This window comes from Mus caroli, chromosome 2 (assembly GCF_900094665.2).
Source record: "Mus caroli chromosome 2, CAROLI_EIJ_v1.1, whole genome shotgun sequence".
Lineage (NCBI taxonomy): Eukaryota > Metazoa > Chordata > Mammalia > Rodentia > Muridae > Mus > Mus caroli.
In genome coordinates, this window is record NC_034571.1 from 138215881 (window position 1) to 138234933 (window position 19053).

General features: G+C 44.6%; 1 protein-coding gene across 2 annotated transcripts in view; it reads left to right on the plus strand.

Annotated features, from left to right (window-relative positions):
- Cfap61 (cilia and flagella associated protein 61) overlaps positions 1–19053 on the plus strand; it is a 260144-nt gene that overhangs the window by 62010 nt on the left and 179081 nt on the right. For both annotated transcript variants that reach the window (XM_021156892.2, XM_021156893.2), the window contains exons 9-13: positions 6453–6517; positions 7329–7406; positions 10552–10727; positions 12527–12566; positions 15551–15690. In XM_021156892.2, coding sequence (XP_021012551.1) covers positions 6453–6517; positions 7329–7406; positions 10552–10727; positions 12527–12566; positions 15551–15690 — 499 coding nt within the window. The remainder of the gene's footprint in view (positions 1–6452; positions 6518–7328; positions 7407–10551; positions 10728–12526; positions 12567–15550; positions 15691–19053) is intronic.

Here is a 19053-nt window from a genome sequence, read left to right on the forward strand (position 1 = left end):
GGCTGGGAGGGTGCCGGAAGTCTGCGGCCCCAAAAGGGTGCTGCCTCAGCGGCTCTGTGGCTCCCGCCTGTCCCAGAAGCCGTCTGCCCCCGTGGTCCCCACTCTGACCTGTAGAGACTAAGCTCTGCGGAGTCCCGGAGCCAAGATGGCGCTCCCTGCAGGGCAGGTCACTGTCCTCCGACTGCACCAGGACACAATGCTACTTGCTTCTAAGCTACCATCGTCTCCTCCCTAATTAGTTTTTGACTCTTTCTGCAAGATGAAAGACCAAATCCTTTTTCTCAGGGACCCTCTGGGATACTATTGTAGTAGTTGAACTCAGTTTCCAAGTGCTAGGGGTTGAGAACCTTCTCCTAGATGGGAAACTCCTTCAGAGATATGGTCAAGGAGGCTGTGTGTGCAGGACACTCTGCTCATCCACGTAGTGCTGCTTCCTCTCTCTTCTTATCACTCAGATGTTCTCAGTCTAAATAATTTACTCCATCACTGGGGGTGTTAATCTTTCTACATGGCATTGCCTCACCTGTATCTCATAAGCATCACCAAGTAATGTTGATATTAGAATTCTCACTATTGTTATTTTATGAATAATTGTTGCTTGTAATTGTGGTCTCTTAGCTAAAATTTATTTAGGGAAGCAGTTTGATTGCCAGTTGGTTTGATTATTATCTTTGTATGTTTGCTCTCTTGTCTTTAGTTTCAATTTGTGCGAGTGTAAGTTTGTTGTCTAGAACAATAGCCTGTATACTTTGGGTTTGAATGAATGTCCTTTACTCAAGTCTGATAGAGGGTCAGGTCTTGGACACTGGACTTCTGAATGATGTGAATGTGTCTTCTTTGTTCAGACTTTAGAATTTCACGTCACACTATGAAAAACAGCTTACTAACAACCCTCAGCTCTTCTAGATCCTTATTGTTGCTAATCTGGCTTAACTCTGCGACAGTGACATTTCTTGCTTTACCGTGGTCCATTTCTCCAGCTCTGGCTTTACTTGTCTAGATGCTTCAGTACCTGTCTCAGTTATTTCTCTGTTACTGTGATAAGCAACCCTGACAAAGGAGATGTTGGGAGAAAGGGTTTTCTTGGCTCACAGTTCCAGAATATAGGCTACCACGGCATCAGGAACATGAGGGAGGGAGCCAGTCAATGAAGCAGAGAATGGTGAAGGTATGTGTTTGTTTAGATTCTTCTCTCCACTTATCCAGTCCAGGATTTCAGCCAGAGAATGGCACCGCCCACAGTGGGCGGGGCTTCCTGCTTCACAATGAACACAATCAGGATAGTGAACCCCAGACACACCCAGTGGCCAATCCCGTGATTCTAGGTTTTGTCATGTTTAAACTAACCGGCACAGTGCTTTTGGTTTCATGATTGTGAGATTATCAATGTGGAGAATGTCCTTTATCAGTATAAAACATTTTTGCAACGTGCAGTGTTTAGTTCTGAATCTTGTTTTATCAGATGCTAACATGTTCATTCCTATGTCGTTCTCAGTCCTGCTTCGCCAGCGTGCCTGGTGTGGTGCAGGCATGCCGCTCAGGGGAGGCAGAACGAAGTCCATGGTGGTGGTCCACAGAATTCCTTCGTTGGACTGAAGGAGAAACAGTGGGGTCTGGGACGAATGTAGTGGTGCCCAGTCTCCAGTGTACTCGGTCCACATGCCCCCAGGGCATCCACATGCCCAGCAGGAAGGGCTAGGCAGAGCCTGTTCTGATTCGAAGTGAGCTTTGAAAGCACGGAGGGGCTGGAGGAAAAGGCCTTCCTGGGAGATTTAAGCGTCACTGTTTGAGATGAAGACCTTCCCTGCATTGATCCATAAAGAAGAGATGACCCTTGCTTGTTCAGACGGGTTTATTTGATGGTGGATATGAATGCATATACTTCATTCAGGGTGAACCAGGGATTAAATACCTTTTGTGGGAAGCAATGCCCAGGAAGTGAAAGTCATTGGCCGAATGCTCCCGGCTTATCTAGATAACTCATTAGCATGGAGAACACCAGGTGTTCATGCTATGGACCCAGTGCCCATGGTCCTCAGTGAGGTGATGTGGATGTGTTCCAGAGCAGGTAGAGGCAGGCAAGGAATAGCTCCACTCCTGCCATTCTCAGTTCTGAGATTCCTGGGATTTGAGCTCAATCAACCGTATCATTCTTATGCCTATCTGGTAACAAGGTCCCACACACCCTACAAGCCAGCGCTAAACTGGCTGAAATTCTTCAATGAGAAATTCAAAGTAATGTGCTGCAAATTTTAGGCATAGATATTTTTGAGATAGGACAAGGTAGAATAGATCAGTATGCTAGAGACAATTTATTTAAGTATCCTATCTTTGTGTGTGTCTTTCACATTTACATTCACTTCCATATGCACCAGATCTTTATTTCTGACTAAATATAGATGTCAAATATCAAATTATATGTTTACAATTGAATGAGTATCTCTCTGTATGTGTATGCATGGAGACTAGAGGTCAATGTCAGAAATCTTTTTTGAAAAAAAAAATGTACATTTGTGTGTGCATGTGTCTGTGTGGAGGTTAAATAAGAACTCGTGGCAGTCAGATTTCTCTGACAATGTGGCTCCCAGAGAGGGGACTCAGATCATCAGGGTTGGTGGCAAGCATGTGTAACCACTGAGACGACACACTAGCTCTTGGGAGTCTTCCTCGGTTGCCTTCCACCTGAGGTTTTGAGGCAGAGTCTCTTACTGGTCCTGGAACTCACATCTCTTAGGCTGACTATCAAGCTCCAGGGATTGATTTCCCTATTTCTGTTTCCCCAGCTCCACAAATGCACAACCCCTGATCTGCCCCTCCCTCCAGCCAAGGACACTACTTTGGAAGGAGAGAAAAGAAAGACTGATTCCTTAAATGTTCAGTGGAATTTTGCCAATGAAACTGGATAAAGCTGATTGTATTATTATGGGAGTTTTTAGTTTCATTTTCTGTTTCGAATTGTTATGCAACAACTTTTCTTTAAAACACTTTTAAATGATACTTTTTTGACAGAACTTGAAATTTTTAGTGTAGCCAACATGAAAACATTTTTCTTTTGTGACATCTGTTCTCTCCATTTCTAAGAAAGGGGTTTCCCACGCATAAGGCCAGGCAAATAGTCTTCTAAAGTGTCTTCTCTAGTAATTTCAAATAGATTTTTAAACCTTCAGAGATATCTTATCTACAGTTAATTTGGAGGTTCACTAGAAAGTAGGAGCTGAATTTTCTTTCTAATGAGGTCAGCCAACACTACTGTATAGCTTATTCTTTCCTTACCAATTTGAAGTATTATCATCAATATTTCATGTCTGGCTATATTTTTTTTTTTAGTCCTTTCTTTTCTATTCCTATCTCAATAATTCTGTTTTTTTTTTTTTTAAGATTTATTGATTTATTTTATGTATGTGAGCACACTGTCTCTAGACACACCAGAAGAGGGCATCAGATCCCATTACAGATGGTTGTGAACCACCATGTGGATGCTGGGAATTGAACTCAGGATCTCTGGAAGAGCAGTCAGTGCTCTTAACCGCTGAACCATTTCTCCAGTCCCAATAATCCTGTTTTAAAGACAGACTTTATAGTATGTCTTACAGTAAGAAATTTGAGCTACTCTATTCTTTTGTAAAACAATGATTACCAACTCTCTTTAAACACTCTTTTGGGATCACGTTACTTTCTTGCATAAAAACTGTTGGGGCTTTTGATGCATATTTAAAATGAATGTAACAGCACACACTATTCCTTTGTTAAGCCTTCAAAATATACCATGCTGCATTATCCGAGTGTTACTCATCTCAGAAGCGGCAGAGTAGACGCAATGTGCACTGGCACCTGAGGCCTATATAAACCTGGGATCCTCTCTAAAGAGAATCCTAATTATGAGTGTAGCATTAGATGCTGTGCTCTGGGAGTGGCCTCTACCTGGAAGGTAGTTGAACCTTTAGTTTAATTAGCCCTGTGGTAAACCCACTTCAGATAAGTAATCTCACACAGAGATTACACATGGAAAATTGTGTCTCCCCCCACCCCCTGCCCCCTGCTAGAGTCTGCTGTTCATGACTCTAAAGCTACTGAAGTGTCAGAAGCCATAAAATAACAAAGTTGTAGCTGTGACCATGTTTTCAGTTGAGCACCACATAATAGCCCAGCCTAGACCTTCCTCTGAGCTAGCATGTCACATTTGATGACCTCAGGGCACATTGTGAGCATTAACTAATTAAACCTCAGAAAACCCAAGAGATTTTGGAGAGAGAGATGTGGCATCACCTTGCCCAGTTCTGAAATGCAGTCACCTCTGGGGACAGTGGTGGCAGCTGCCTAATAATAAGCTTCAACACCTCATGACAGTTTAGCTAAGACAATTAGTCATTGTCGTTAGTAATTGTCTTGTGAACATTAGACTAGCGAATGGTTAAGTCGCCAGGATTATTGGTTCATTGTAAATCTAATCCTTTTTTTTTTAAAAACTTTTTAGAAATTTTATTCTAATTGTAAAATATATACACATGGAGTAGGTCATATTCCTAGGTTTTTCTCTTAGTCCCATTTTTCTGTTTGAAACATAAAATAAGAGCTGTCATTTAAAAAAAAAAAAACAGAGTGTAGCTTAAAATAGGGACTTAATTGATATGAGCAAGACTAATCAATGATAGTAGAAGTCAGAACTAGGTGTGTTGACATGGGGACGAGGGACACAGATCTTGAAAGTGTTTTGCATAGCCACCTCAGTAGGTGTCACATAGAAGAGACCTGTATAGAAGCTTATTGACCTCAACACTTCTCTGTGTGTTATAGCTCAAAATGAAAAGCATGTCCGACTGTCATTATGAGAGTGCTAGAAACGCCAGGCACAGGGCGTGCTCAGGGACTAGAGCCGAGATAGGCTTTATGTATTTCCTTGAAGGATCTTTCTTTACGAGGACTTTTCTCAGGGCACTTCTGCATGGCCAATGAACCACCTTTCATGTCTGGATCTGAGCCTCTCACCTGGTGCCTTCAGCATCACTGCTCTCTGCAAAACCTCCTTGGGCATCATTTTTCTCTTAGACTTTTGTTATATTTCATCCACCCACATCTTTGTTATAAGTAGGTAGAAGACATTCATGGTCCAGTAGTTTGGGTTGAGCAAGTGTCTGTAGGAGTCATGCCAGTCATGGGCGTTTTAGCTAGCCAGGGGAGGAAACAGAGAGGACCATGGCCTTGAACTGTCGGATGGGATAGAGGAAGCAGAGAGGACCATGGCCTTGTACTGTCTGATGGGATAGTTAGAAACATGAAAGTAGAACAGCTTGCTCTCACTGACTACATCTCCAGAGCCTTAAGACATCCCAGGATGCCTCAGGCACATAGACAGAGGCTCTGTGGGCTGCAGGAGAACAGAAGTCACTGCTGAGGTCCTTCAGTGGAGCAGGCCCTTGTGAGGCAGAAGGCAGGACAGGCACCCCAATGTGACAATTTCCTCCAAATTGCCTTCCTAAAGCATGGATGACTTAGAGACAGAAAAAAGGTGAGGAGTGAGAGGGGTGATGGGAGAGAGACTGGGAGGGAGGGGCCTTTGTATGGTAAGTGGGAAGGGGTTTTTTCCATTGTTATTTTTAGAGATGATGAGGTACCTGAAAGATGTCTAAAGGATTGGCTTTGCAAAGCATATTGTTACAACAGAAACCCCAGTTCTTATTTAGAAAATAGAAAAGGGAGCTGGCCTGGCATGGTCACATAGAGCTATAATCCCAGTACTCTGGGGGCTGAAGCAGGAAGAGTGTGAGTTCAAAGCTAGCCTGGGCTACTTGGCAAAGGATGAGAGAGAGGGGGAAAAAGGGCCATGGAGTGGTGGTGATGGGGATGGGACAGGATGAAGAGATAGAAGAAGAGGGAAAGAAGGGAGAAATGCTAATGTCAGTGTCACTGGCAGAAATCATGGCATCCCCAAAGCCCCTTTCCTAATCTTTGGAACTCAGAGAGCACTGTATAGCAAACTGGAGAATTTCCCTCTTCTATGGTAGGACTAATTTAAAGTCTACAATCCAAGAAGATAAGGCTTGTTTATAAACTTCAAAGGAGCCTAACACTGAAGGAGCCTGTTACCCAGTGCTTGGCAGAGGTGGGGGTGTGAGGTGTGGGAGGGAGGTTAGGGAGGGTTGGGGCGCATCCAGGCACATGTGCCCTTTGTGTGCATCTGTCACCTGCACAGCTTCTCTGGGGTGGCATGGTTTCATCTTCATCATTTGGACCAGGCACAGGAGGGCTGAAGAGGAGTTAGCCTAGAGTCTGAGTGTCTCAGTGAGGGTCAGGGGAGCTGCAAAGCCCTGTGCCCTTTTCCAGCTGCTTGTCTTTGGAATGGACGTCTACAGTTCCACCATTATTTAAAAACCCCTGACCATGCTCCCCAGCGTCTCATGGGTCTGTGGACTGTTTATCACTTTTCTGTCCTTACCCTAACTTTTCTTTCAAAGATGCTGAAAGCAAGAGTGACAGCCAAGGTTCTCCCAAGGTAGTGGAGGAGCAAGAAATGACCCAGGTAAGGGACACTACTGCCCCAGGCCTCAGGGCTGGGGATGGGCCTGGGGCTCCTTGTGACTTTGAATGAGTCTTTGCTGTTAGGATTATCAATGGATTCTGCCATCTGTAGCAGAAAGGCCCCACTCACAGGAAGGTGGGGAGATCGGGTAAGTTCATAATGGGCAAGCCTCATGGGCTCTAGAATGGAGACCAGAATGGGATTTCGTCCTGTACTGCTTACTTCTCTCATCACTGTGACAGACTGCATGAGAAGAGCTGACAGGTCAGTGTTTGCCTGTTCAGGGTTGCAAGCAGTGGGAGCTAGGGGCAGAGAACAAGCAAAAACTTAGGGATCAAGGTAGTTGCTCATCATTTTAATTGGGGTAAACACACTCTCTCTCTCTCTCTCTCTCTCTCTCTCTCTCTCTCTCACACACACACACACACACACACACACACACAGGTCAAAACTTCTCAAAAGGCACATTTTAAAATTTGTGTTCATTATATGGTCATTAGGTCATTATACTTTGATAAGCCTGATTTAAAAGAAAACTTAGTGCAAGCTCTCAGATCACACAGAAGAATAAGAACAACAGAGTTACAATTCATGTCTAGAGAGAATCAGGAGGTGCCTGTGACTGGCCCAAGCATCCATCAGTACCATCTACATCCTACCTCTCTCCCTTTTAAAAACCTTATAAAGCGGATGCTGGATCCCTTTCTCAATGTCTCCTAGCCAAGAGGCACACTGGAAATTTGCTGCAGAGCTTGGGTTCTGAAACACCAGGGGTTGGTTTATTCTTATGTCTTCCTGTGGTCCTTTACAGGAGAAAGAGACCGAAACGTCGACTTCATGTGAGGAAGCCCTGCCAACAGTCTTAGGTAGAGTCTCTGAGGAAATGCAGGTAAGGCTTATACTTGTGTAGAGCCTTTGAGCCTGCTGGCTAGGGAGCTCCTTCCCCTTTAATTTTTGTGTTCTCTTCCCTCCTCAACCCCTCCATTGCCTCGCTCCAACACATACCCACTATTGTCCTTGGGCCAGCTCTGCGTCACTTTGACCCCACTGTAAATAATCCCTAATTCCACACACACTGCATATCCCAGTCCACGGGTTATAGTTTATTTGTGGTTCAACTACTTGCAATGATTTTAGTAAACAGAGATATTTTCTTCTTCTGAGCCCAATGTGAAACTCTGCAGAAATAAAATGCTTACTGGAGGGTCCCCATCACTCCCACTCGACACACACAGGTACATTCCACATGATATACGCAGATATATATCATTTGCACACACAGGCCCAGGTACACGTTAGTGTGTGTACTTATGTGCTTCTAAGGTTCTTGGAACAGTCCCCTTCGGTTACAGGTTCCAGCCAAGCTTTGGTTGGTTAACCAAAGTTTGCTTGGTAGCATCTTTTTCTTTGGCTGACTTTGGGGCATCTTCCTTTGTTACTTTCCTTCATCCACCTACACCCTAGCCCTGTTCCCCTGTCAAGCTAGTTCCATTCATGCCTCTGCCTTATGCTATCTGTTTCTATAAACTGGGGAGATGGAAGATCCTAAGCCCTGTGGTCCTACTTAGGATTTTGACCTTTTAAGGATCAGAGGATGGCATTATAGTTTACTACGTAGGAGATTAATGCAATCTGCCATGTCTGTCCCAGGGATAAGTACAAGGCCAAACCTTTCCAGGATTCCCAAGGGCCTCCTGGTGACAGGCTGCTGCACCCTGCTTCCTCTAGCAGCATGCACATCTCTGAAAAGGAGGCCCAGGCCAACAGAGTTAGATCTGAGATGGCACTGGGGTGCTCACTAAATGCTTCGTCCCCCACATCTGAGCTCTGTCCGAAGGCCAGACCCTCTGCTATCTGACCCCCCAGATACTGAGCAACTAAGGAGTCTGTGAGGGAGCTAACTTTCTTACTGATAGCCCTGAACTGGAGAGCAGGCTGTGATGGAACACCAGTGATCTTAGCGTCTGTCCTTCCAGGCAGTCTGCAGTGTGTGGCTGGAAACTGGGCCCTGTGCTATCTGCATGGGAGTGTACAGATGGAGTAAGGGTGTGTGTGTGTATTGGGCGGGTGTCAGGAAACAGGATTTGCTGTCACACAGAGATGGTACTGCATGCGTACAGGGCCACCTTTGCATTTGCTGCTGTACCTCCCACCCTCTGTCACTTAGTGTGCCTCAGCAACCCAAGGAAGAGGCCTAGGAATGCCTAGCTCCAACTCTTTAGAGAGTAGCCAGGAATGAGTGAGGGGGCTAGTTGGGGGGGAGCAGGGAGTGCTCAAGGTGGAGCCCATGGTGGAAAGGCACTCGTCGAAAGGATTTTACTGGTGACCTTGTCTTCTTTCCCTCGCTTTCCTTCTCTCCTTCCAGAGGTTCTTGGCAGGTGCTGAGACCTGTAGCTTAGATTTGTCTCTGAGGAGCCCACACTAGGAAACTCACTAACCCTAGCTCACGGATGTGCCCCAGGCAGGAGAGCGGAGATAAGGTGGAAGGTGCCAGTTTTCTCTCTAATATTCCTAAGAGTGAGGCCATTCCTGTATAGACCCAAACACAGATGGGATAGGGGGTTGGGGGGGGGGGAGCCAGAACCTGCTAGACCCCCTGAGGGCATCTGAGTAAGCAAGAAAAATTGATTTCCTGTGTGTATCTCCTGACCCTTCCAGAAAGAAAGAAAGAGGGGGGAAAAAACAACCAGAAAACAAACAAACCCACTTGAAATGACAGTGAAGAAGCGAAAAGGGCACAGATCCACAAAGACAACAGGGCAGAAGGGAGTTATTGCAAGATAAGCACTTTAAAAACAAGAAAATCGATGGGGGAGTTTGCATTGGCTTAGCAGACCCAAGGAAGGGGAAGCAAGCCTGAGAAGAGACCAGTGAAAGTGTGGACTCTCCACAAGGGCTGGGGGGGGGGGGGGTGGCTGAGGGGAAGTAAGGAACGGGGTGAAGGGGTGTGTGTATGTGGTATGAGCACAGCAGTCTCTTTGGCAGCCTGGTAAGGAGTAGCCCAGACTCCAAACTCCCTGCTCATTCTCCACAGCTGAACAGCCACACCCAAGGGGAAAGACCAAGCAAGTATTCCCTGGAGGAACCAAGAAAACATGTTCCACTAGATGGGACTGTCTGATGGTGAAGGGCTAGGGCTAGAGAAAGGGGAATTCTTCCTTTCAGATGGAGGAGTCCCAGCTTCTCCTCCAAGCCAGTAGCTGGTGTTTGTTGGAGTATTCTATGGCTCCTGTGATCGATTACCACAGCTTGGTGGCTTAAAACAGTGTGTGCCTGTGGTCTTACAGGCCGAGATCAGAATTCCTTCTGGTCTCAGCACACACTAAGCCTCAGACTGTAGGTGGAGGTTTTATTTCTTCTGCAGGATCTACGGGAGACCCTTGCTCTGACAGTGTCCAGAATACACGTGCCCTCTTCCTGTGTCTTCTGGGCCTCAGCAGTGTACCTCCCTATTCCTATCTGGGCTCCCTGCCTCCCTTGTGATTTCATCCTATCTATTTGTATAAGCCAGAAAAATCTTCAGTTCTCAAAATCTTCAAGTTAGTGGCATCTTCAAAGTCCCCTTACCCTGAAGGAGAAATGTCCTCAGGTTCCAGGGAAACACACACACACACATACACACACACACACACACACACTTCTTGAGGGCCACTGTGTGCCTCCCACAGTCTCTCCTGCAGGATGTAGACTGGGAGAGCTTTGGATTAGCAACTTCATTCAAATCTTCATTCAAAGAACTGCCTGAGCGTTCCGTTCCAAAGGTTCAGAAATTCTAGTACCATAAAATCTTAACGAAACCAGCTTTCAAGAGCGAACATTACCATACTGATCTTTACCTAATTTGTTTTCTGGCCTTTGTGTGAGACTTTCGAATATCATTAAGAGGGTCTTCAAATGGACCTTCCCAGGGTGGTTGGTTTCAGCCGAGACAGCCAACCACAATCACAGGGACAGGCCATGTGGAGACAGTGCAACCACTAGCCCACTGGAACCCAGTGGTCCCCAGGGACTACCCCTCTCTCTCTTTCTTTTAGGACATGGAAAAGAATCTAAGCGTCCTTTCCTTAGTTGACGAAGACGATGTTGCCAGCAGCCTGAGCTCCTCCCTGCTGTTCTCTATGGAATCCTCCCACTTCCGCCCCCTCTACCTGGGAGAACCTATTGCATTTTGTATTCAGCTCTTTTGTATTGATGAGAGATACGAGGCAAGGCAAGTACTGATCTCCAATGTCTGTCTGTTGCACTAAGAAGTTCTTCGGCAAAACTTTTTCTGAGAAGGTGATCTTTAAGCCAGCCCCATATCACATTCTTCTAGGTACCTTAAAACAGACCAGACTCCTGGACCCCATCTAGAGATGCTAGTCCATAAAATTTGGGGAAGACCTACAAAAGGGAATAAAAATATCTGGCTAGTTCTATCCTGTATCACAGTTGAGGATCTGGAAAATTCCTATTGTGTAGCCGAATGCTGTTTCATTTAGTTTCGTTTCGTTTCCTTTTTTTTTTTTTTTTTTTTTTTTTTTTGGTTTTTCGAGACAGGGTTTCTCTGTGTAGCCCTGGCTGTCCTGGAACTCACTCTGTAAAACTGGCTGGCCTTGAACTCAAGAGATCCATCTGCCTCTGCTTCCTGAGTGCTGGGATTAAAGGCGTGCACCACCACTGCTCGGCTCCGAATGCTGTTTCTATTCTACACAGTGTGCCTTTCTCTGAGTCTTTGAGTTTGTACTGCTTTTGAGTGCAAGTGACAGAAAATCCTTCAATCAAGGCCAACATACTGAGAATCAGTCCACTGGTAGGACTCATGTCAGACAGTGCTGGATTCCAGACTTGGATAGTCAAACTGAAGAGGAATTTTCTCTGTACCTTTTTTTACCCTCACTCCCTGCTGTAGGTTTAATCTCAGAAGAGAGCAGACAGCCTCAGGTCTACACAAGAATTTCATGGGAGGGCATTCTGGTTGGGGCTTGGATTTCCAGCCAAAATTTCAAGAGGCCTGTTTGACTCAGTTCTCACTACTGAGCCAGTGGCTGTCATCAAGTGGTACCTCTGTGCATATCCAGTCTGTTAACTCATGCTCCACCCTTCTTCTGGATTGAGAGACTCACCAGAATATAAGATAAGAAAGGAGGTTAAAGGAACACCCAGACAATTCAGGGAAGCTACTGGAAGAAGGAGGCATGATGTCTGGCAGACAAAGCCTGGCTCCCACTTCCTGTCTCTCAAGGGCACCTATGTATGCAAGGCTGTTCCCCTCAAACCCCCCATCTTGGCCTCAGGACCACTGCCTGACACCTGAATCCAGCATGTCCTCTTGCCAGCACCTATTCCAACTTTATCTACTAAATATTTTAAAGAGAAAAAATATGTGCCCATTTTGATAAAGCAGAAGGTTCTAGAGTGCCTTTGAGGTAACCAGTGACAGGGCTGGCTGTTCCCTTTTTAGGGTTGCATCTAAACATAACCCCTCTAGAACCCACTTTAGCCTCTAGAACCATGGTTTTTAATATTAAATGTTGAGCTTTTATGGAGATAGTGGAGCTTGGAAAGGAAAAGTTTAAAGACTAAAGAGCCTGGAATGGCCCCGTCCGTATTTTTTTATGCATATTTCCTGAATGTTTTAAGGTAACATTTTGTTTAGACAGTTATTTTTTATTTAGTTTGACATCTTGTAATTTGTTTACAAATAGTAGCAAAAAAGATAAGAATAGCCCATCACACTGCCAAAGCTCTCCTTAACTCTTCCAAAGGGGAAGGTTTTGTCTAAGGATGGGCCATCATTAGTATTGGCTTTGAACTACACAGATATTATTGGTCACTGCCCAAAAATACTTTATTGCTGACACATGAAGCCTATGGTATACACAAGTGATTGCAATTCACCTATGCAAGTGATTAGATACCGTGGTCTGGCCAAACTGCTGCAAGCAGTGGGCTGCATAAATCGTCCCAACTGTCTCTGGGCACTCCATTTACTTTCAGTCCAGTAACCCTGTTCACTGTCATTTGCAGGTCGCTGGATTTCATGAGTTTTGTTTTCAGTCTTTTTCCTGTGAGTACACACTGAATTTGGTTTTGTAGTGAAGTTATAGAAAATGGAATGTTTATCATACAGACATTCTAAATGTTGTGAATGTTGAGTCTTGAACTGTTCCCCTGTTCTGAGAAAACGATTGAGTGACATGTCACAGACTCTTAAAAAGAGAAAATATGTCATTTTCAGTAATGTGTCTACGGTGGGATTGTTTCCTTTAGAGACACCATTCCAGTGTTTTATTGCAATTAAATCACTTACAGTTAGGAGTCCTTAGTACTTCAGATCATTGGATTACTTTGTGGTTTACATTGGCTCAAACTATCCTGGCATCACCACCTTGCTTTGGGGCATGTGGGGAAGAGGAGCCTGTGGTTGATTTCCAGATTGGCATCTCAGGTGGGGAAGAGGGAACCTGTGGTTGATTTCCAGGTTGGCATCCCTTCCCTACTTGTTCCTGAGGCCTAACATGGTGGCTGGTGTGTAGAAGTTCAGCCCATGTCTGAGATCAAAATGTAAACATGCTCCTCTGTCTGAGAGATGCTATGCCTCTCTGCTGTCTCATTGTTGTCTGGGGATGGGGATCCTAGCCAACTGATGATTGTTAAAAGGAAAGAAAGTGGAGGAGGACGACAGTCAGGGGAAGCAGTAAGTCATCAGAAGGACCCTGATGCTCAGCTGGAAAAGTCACATCTTGGTGTACTTCTTCAGCGCGCAAACCAAGGAGAATATCTGTTGGTTTATGTGTCCTTTCTATCTGTTATATTGAGAGGCAAAACACACATACACACACACACAGAGTTTAATAATGTTATCTTAGATTTCACTTTCTTGTGTTTTCAAAACTAAAAAAGCCTTAGAATGGGGCAATATATTCTCCACTGTGGTTTCTTTAAATTGATTTTTAAGGCATTTTTCAAAGCTCATAAAGCAATGTGGATTAATCCAAACAAAGAATTTTCAAAGCTGGTTCTCTTGAAGATGCCTTAAAGACATTCTGCTGAGCTTCATCCCTATTTTAACATCCACAGTCTAAAAGTAGGACTGGATTTTAATGGGCAGAGGACCTGTTTACATTTTGATTCTATTTGACTTGGGGATAGAAGGATACAGGAACAAAATACCTTCGTTACTTCCCCTTAATCCCTCAAATCCAAGCTGAAGCAACTCATTATCGTTAGTGCCCCCCTCCCTAAGGAAGCCTACCGAGACCTGGCACCCAGTCCTTATTTTCAGCTTGAGCAGCTCAGCATTGTGATTCTAAAGTTTCCCTGAAAGAAGCTGTGTTATTTTGCTAGAAAGAAGGAAGATAAGGTCAAATAATGACTCAGTCCTTGGGGCTGCAAAATGTCCTGAGGGCTTTGGATTAGCACAAGTAATACCTTCACAGGGTTCAAGAGGAGGCAAAGTCCCAAAGGGACAAATTAGCTCTGGGAAGAGCAGGCTGCTTCTGCAGGGACCTGGGACAGGACCAAGTGGCTGCGAGGAACACAGACAGCCTTGAGCTGTACAGTCTCCAGACTCTGGAGTGAATGTCCCAGTAGCCGAGTGAACAAAAGAGTGTAAAGGAAGAAATGTAACTCCCCCTCCCCCGTTAATAACACCTCTTACCCAGGCCAGTGTCTCATAGGCACCCACGGCAGGATGCAGTCAATGTCAAAAGTGCTAATGAGCTGTTTTATATGCTTTCATCTCGCACTGAGCCTTGGAGTGTGCAGGGCTTTAAGACTGTAGTGCACCTCTGTGTAAGAACTGAATTTTCATCAGCAGTACTTAATTCTGTTTAGGTCTCATGAAATTTGCAGTTGGATAAGAAACTTCATAGATTCAGGTTGAGGTGGGCAGATTGACATGACAAAAGCATACACACACACACACACACACACACACACACACACACACACACAAAACTTTCCCAATAAATGAAATTTGGTGCTGGTTTTTAAACTTTAAATTAAATTAAATGGCATTAAATTCAGATTTAGTTTCTCAGTCACAGCAGCCACACTGCAAATGCTCATTAGTCACCTGTGACCACCAGCTGCTGCCACCTGGGGCAGCAGGCCTAGAAGGGCAAATGGCATGTGTCAGGACTTGGTGATCATCTTATGTCTTTCAGGGTCCACATTCATCTCTAGGTTATCACTTAGAATGGATGATGTCATGACAAAGGACTCATGTGTAACTGCAGGGTTTTAGAGCCAGAGTAGCCTGGAATACCACCCACACTTTACAGAGGAGAGGCTGAGGGACCTATGAGTCTCATTTCTTAAGTTAAAGGCCCTTGTTATGATAACTGCGCTGCCCCATTTACTCACTGATAAAACTGAACTCCAAATGTGAATGGCCTTAGCTTAAAAAATCTAGGCCAGGTCTCATAGCAGAGACCTATAAACCCAGAAACCCAGAAGGCTGAAGCAAGAGAATTGCAAGTTCAAGACCTGCATGGACTGCAGAGAAATGTTTAAGGCCAGCCTGGGCAACTTAGAGAACCCTTTCTCGAAGTAAAAAGGCTGGTGTGACAGTTTGGCAGGAGTTCTTACCCAGCATCTGCAAGGCTCTGGGGACAGACTCCAGAGCTGAAAAATTAAACAAGTCAGTGAGATCAACTGCTAAGAGTTAAATGTGGCAGCACATATCTTTAAACTTATAATCTCAGAACTTGGGAGGCCGAGGCAGGAGGATTTGAGTTGTGAATTAGAAGCCAGGTTTGGCTGCATAATGAAGTCCTGTCTCAAAGCAGCAGCAGCTGTAAGAGTGCCTACGAACGGGCCACTCTACACAACAGTCACTTGTCTCCCTCAGTCAGCTTTGCTGATGTCTTCTGCATCTTCTCCCAGTTGCTCGGCTCGCCGAGTTTCACTAGTGATGCTCCAATTTGAGTACTTTCTCCTATGTGCTTTGCTTCCGCCTTTTACAGTGTCTTATAGCACAGATTTGTTGAAAGATAAAGCGCTTCTTATGCTCTCCAAATGTCCACTGATCTTTAAAAATCCTTTTAGGGTAAGAACTTCTGCTTGATATCTGTGCCCCATCTCACGCCTGAGTTTGTCCTCATCCAGAACTTTGTGAAGGTCGTCCCATTCAGCAATTGCACCCTGGACCACGATCTCTACGTGTTCCATCGAGCTGGGCTGCTCAGGTAAGTGAACTCCTGAGTTGTCTCACTTCCTGGAGGAAATGATAATGTCTTGCTCTGGTCTGAACTAAAAATGTTCCCGTTCAATACCGGGCTCAGGTATTGAAACCCTTAGTCCCCAGTAGGTGATGCTGTTTGGAGAAGGTTTTGGAAGGCAGAGGACTTGCTGGAGGAAGTATGTCACTGGAGTCCGGTTTGAGAATTTATAGCCTTGCCCTACATCTCTCTGTGTGGGCTTGAAGACACTATCTCACAATTCCCATGCCTCATTTGCCATTGCCGACTCTCCCCTCTGGAACCAGGAGCTGAAATAAACTTTTCTTCCATAGTTCATTTTTGACCATAGAATCTTATCATAGCAACAAAAGTAATAATATGTGTCTGTTCATCCCAGATAGGACACCAACAACAGGCCAAAGAAATGATCTACAAAATCTAGCTTGGTGGCAATATGGGTTATTTACAGGAACATGGAATAAGAGTGACTTACAGAGGCATGGGTGACTCAAAGACAGCTGCATCACTGAAGAGCCTAAACCAGTATGGGTGAAGACTCCCCACAGCTCCATTCCTAGAGCTCCTGCCCAGCCTGCAGCCAGCTCTTCCGAAAGACTCTCTTCTCTCCCAGCTATTGTTCATTGCTTGTATAACCTTGGGAAGGAGCCTTGTGGATCTTCTCCCTTTCTGAGTCTTACCAGCTTTGTGAGCCTGGTACATTTCCATAGCTAAGTTTAATGAACCTCCTTCTTCCCTCGTGGAGAATAACAACACTCAACTCCTTCCCTGGGTACTCACATTCTTTCTTTGCCGTCTTTGAAAATGTTCCCCAAGTCTTGGAAAGGGTGATATAAATGTTCTGTTGTTCTCCTCCATTTATAATTGAGCAGTGGATCACTGTACTTCAGTAACAGCCACTTAGTCTCAGCTGTTAAGAGTCATGGCAAGAACCATCACCCAGTGAAGGAAGTAAGTCTCTCCTCATGAGAATAACAGTATTCTATGAGTGTAAGCAGAAATGACGAGCACACATAACATCCATTTAACAAAACAGCAGTTGCTTTCCCATGGCGGGGGGTGTGATTTCTACAGCCATGGGGTTTTGCCCTGCCTTCCAGCATCTCAGACATTAGTCACATCCTGTAAAGTTGGCCTTAAGTCCACATCAGAAAGCAGTTATTTGTCCCCACAGTAGCTGTGCTACTATTGCACTAGCAGTCACATCTTGCCTGGCACTTCTTGTCTAGTATAGCATATAGGGTCCACCTCTGAGTACAGCTGTTGGTGACAGTTCTCCCCACATCAGCCTGTGTAGCACCTGTATTTGTCATGGTTCTCTAGAGGAACAGAACTGGTAGAAAGGGGATTTCTTAGAGTGGCTCACAGGCTATGGTCTAGCTAGACCAACAATGGCTGTCTATCTATAGGAAGAAAGTCCAAGAATCCAGTAGTTGTTCAGTGCCAAGGCTGCATGTCACAGTTGGCTTTTAGTATATGTCCATGCCAGAATCCCAAAGAAGCTCTAGTGAAGGAGTGGACTTGTCAGTAAGAGCAAGAGCAGACAGGTAAAGAGGGAGCTTCTTTCTCCCATGCCCTACATGTAGGCTGCCAGCAGATGGTAGATCTTCCCACCTCAGAAAATTGGGATTAAAAAGTGAGTCTTCCCATTTTAAATGATTTAATTAAGAAAAAAAAGACCCTCTAAGATGTATCCAGCTGTTTGAGTTCAGTTAATTCCAGACATAATCAAATGGACAATCAGGAATAGCTCTCACAGGCCTACCCTTTCTCAACCTGATGTGTAGTCATATTTCCTTATGTCATGATTAATTCCCAAATGTAAACAACAACCATGCCACTTTTATACCCAACATGATTATCCCTCATACAACTGTATAAACAAATGTGTTATAACTTTTTAGAATAGGTGACAGTGTCCTTCAAGGGACATTCTTTTGGTATTTCAAAACTTAAATATAACAACCACTGATGTTCTCTTAATTGATATTACGTTGGATGATAAAGATATTGAGGAAAGAGAACACAAATATCTGTGCAAGCATAATCTTAACAACATATGACAGAAACATTCACATCACTTATAATCTTCATTTCTGTAACTGGTCACATGAACTTAGATGGTATTTCTAATGACTTTCATCTAGTACCCATCTTGTATCTTCTCCGCTCTCAGTAAGTTCTGGTTCTTTTCCTGGAGGAGTGACCCATACCTACATTTCCGAAGCATCTGTGCTCTTTTTCATCCTATCTGGATTAGCCATTTGTGGTTTGTCATTGAAGTGAGTGAGAGTACAACTGTTCACCTTTCCATTCCTTTGTTCCTGGCTGTGGGGGAAATCATATATTGGACACCGATTCAAAGCACACACCACCTTCTGGAGAACCCTGCCTCAGTCCTCCAGGATGCTGCCACCTAATTGCTACTATAACTGTGTCTTCTAAAGGCCATTACAGGGCCAGAGAGATGGCTCTCCAAAGGTTCTGAGTTCAATTCCCAGCAACCACCTGGTGGCTCACAATCATCTGTAATGGGATCTGATGCCCTCTTCTGGTGTGTCTGAAGACAGCTACAGTGTACTCATATAAATAAAATAAATACATCTTAAAAGGCCATTCCATCTTTCTATCAGGCCAGTTGATTTAGGGTGGTGGGGAATTTGGTGAGACCAGTAGACCACGGTCATGAGCTCACTGTTGCACTTCTCTGGCTGTGAAATGAATTCCATGGTCAGAATCCATACTGTGTGGAATACTATGATAGTGGATATGATAGCATTCTGTAAGTCCATGAATGACACTTTTTTGGCAGAAGTTTTGCATACAGGAAGGGCAAGTTCATGACCAGAATAAGTATCTATTCCAGTATGAACAAACGTTGTTCTTTCCATGGAAGAAGCCATCCAATATAGCCAACCTGCCGCCAGGTTGTTGGCTAGTCACCCCAGGGAATAGTGCCATATCTGGGTCTCGGTTGTTGATCTCTGCTGTTGGCAGATCTAGCACTCAGCAGCACCCATAACCAGCTCAGCCTTGGTGAGTGAAAGTTAATGTTGTTGAGCCCTTGTATAACACCCCCCCCCCCAGTCTATGCTACCATGGCTACTTTGTTCATGGTCTTACTGGGCAATGACATGGATGTCCTGGGAGAGTCTGACTGTCTACAGAATGGGCCATCCCATCTATTTGATTATTGGATTACACCTCAGCTGAAGTCATCTTTTGTTCAGTGTTTACATGGGACATCAGTATCTTCACATCCTTCACCCATTTGAAGAAAAATATCTATATACTTCTTCCCCAGATACCTTTCTCATTAGTTTTCCAGTTATGATCTGTTCAAGACCCTGG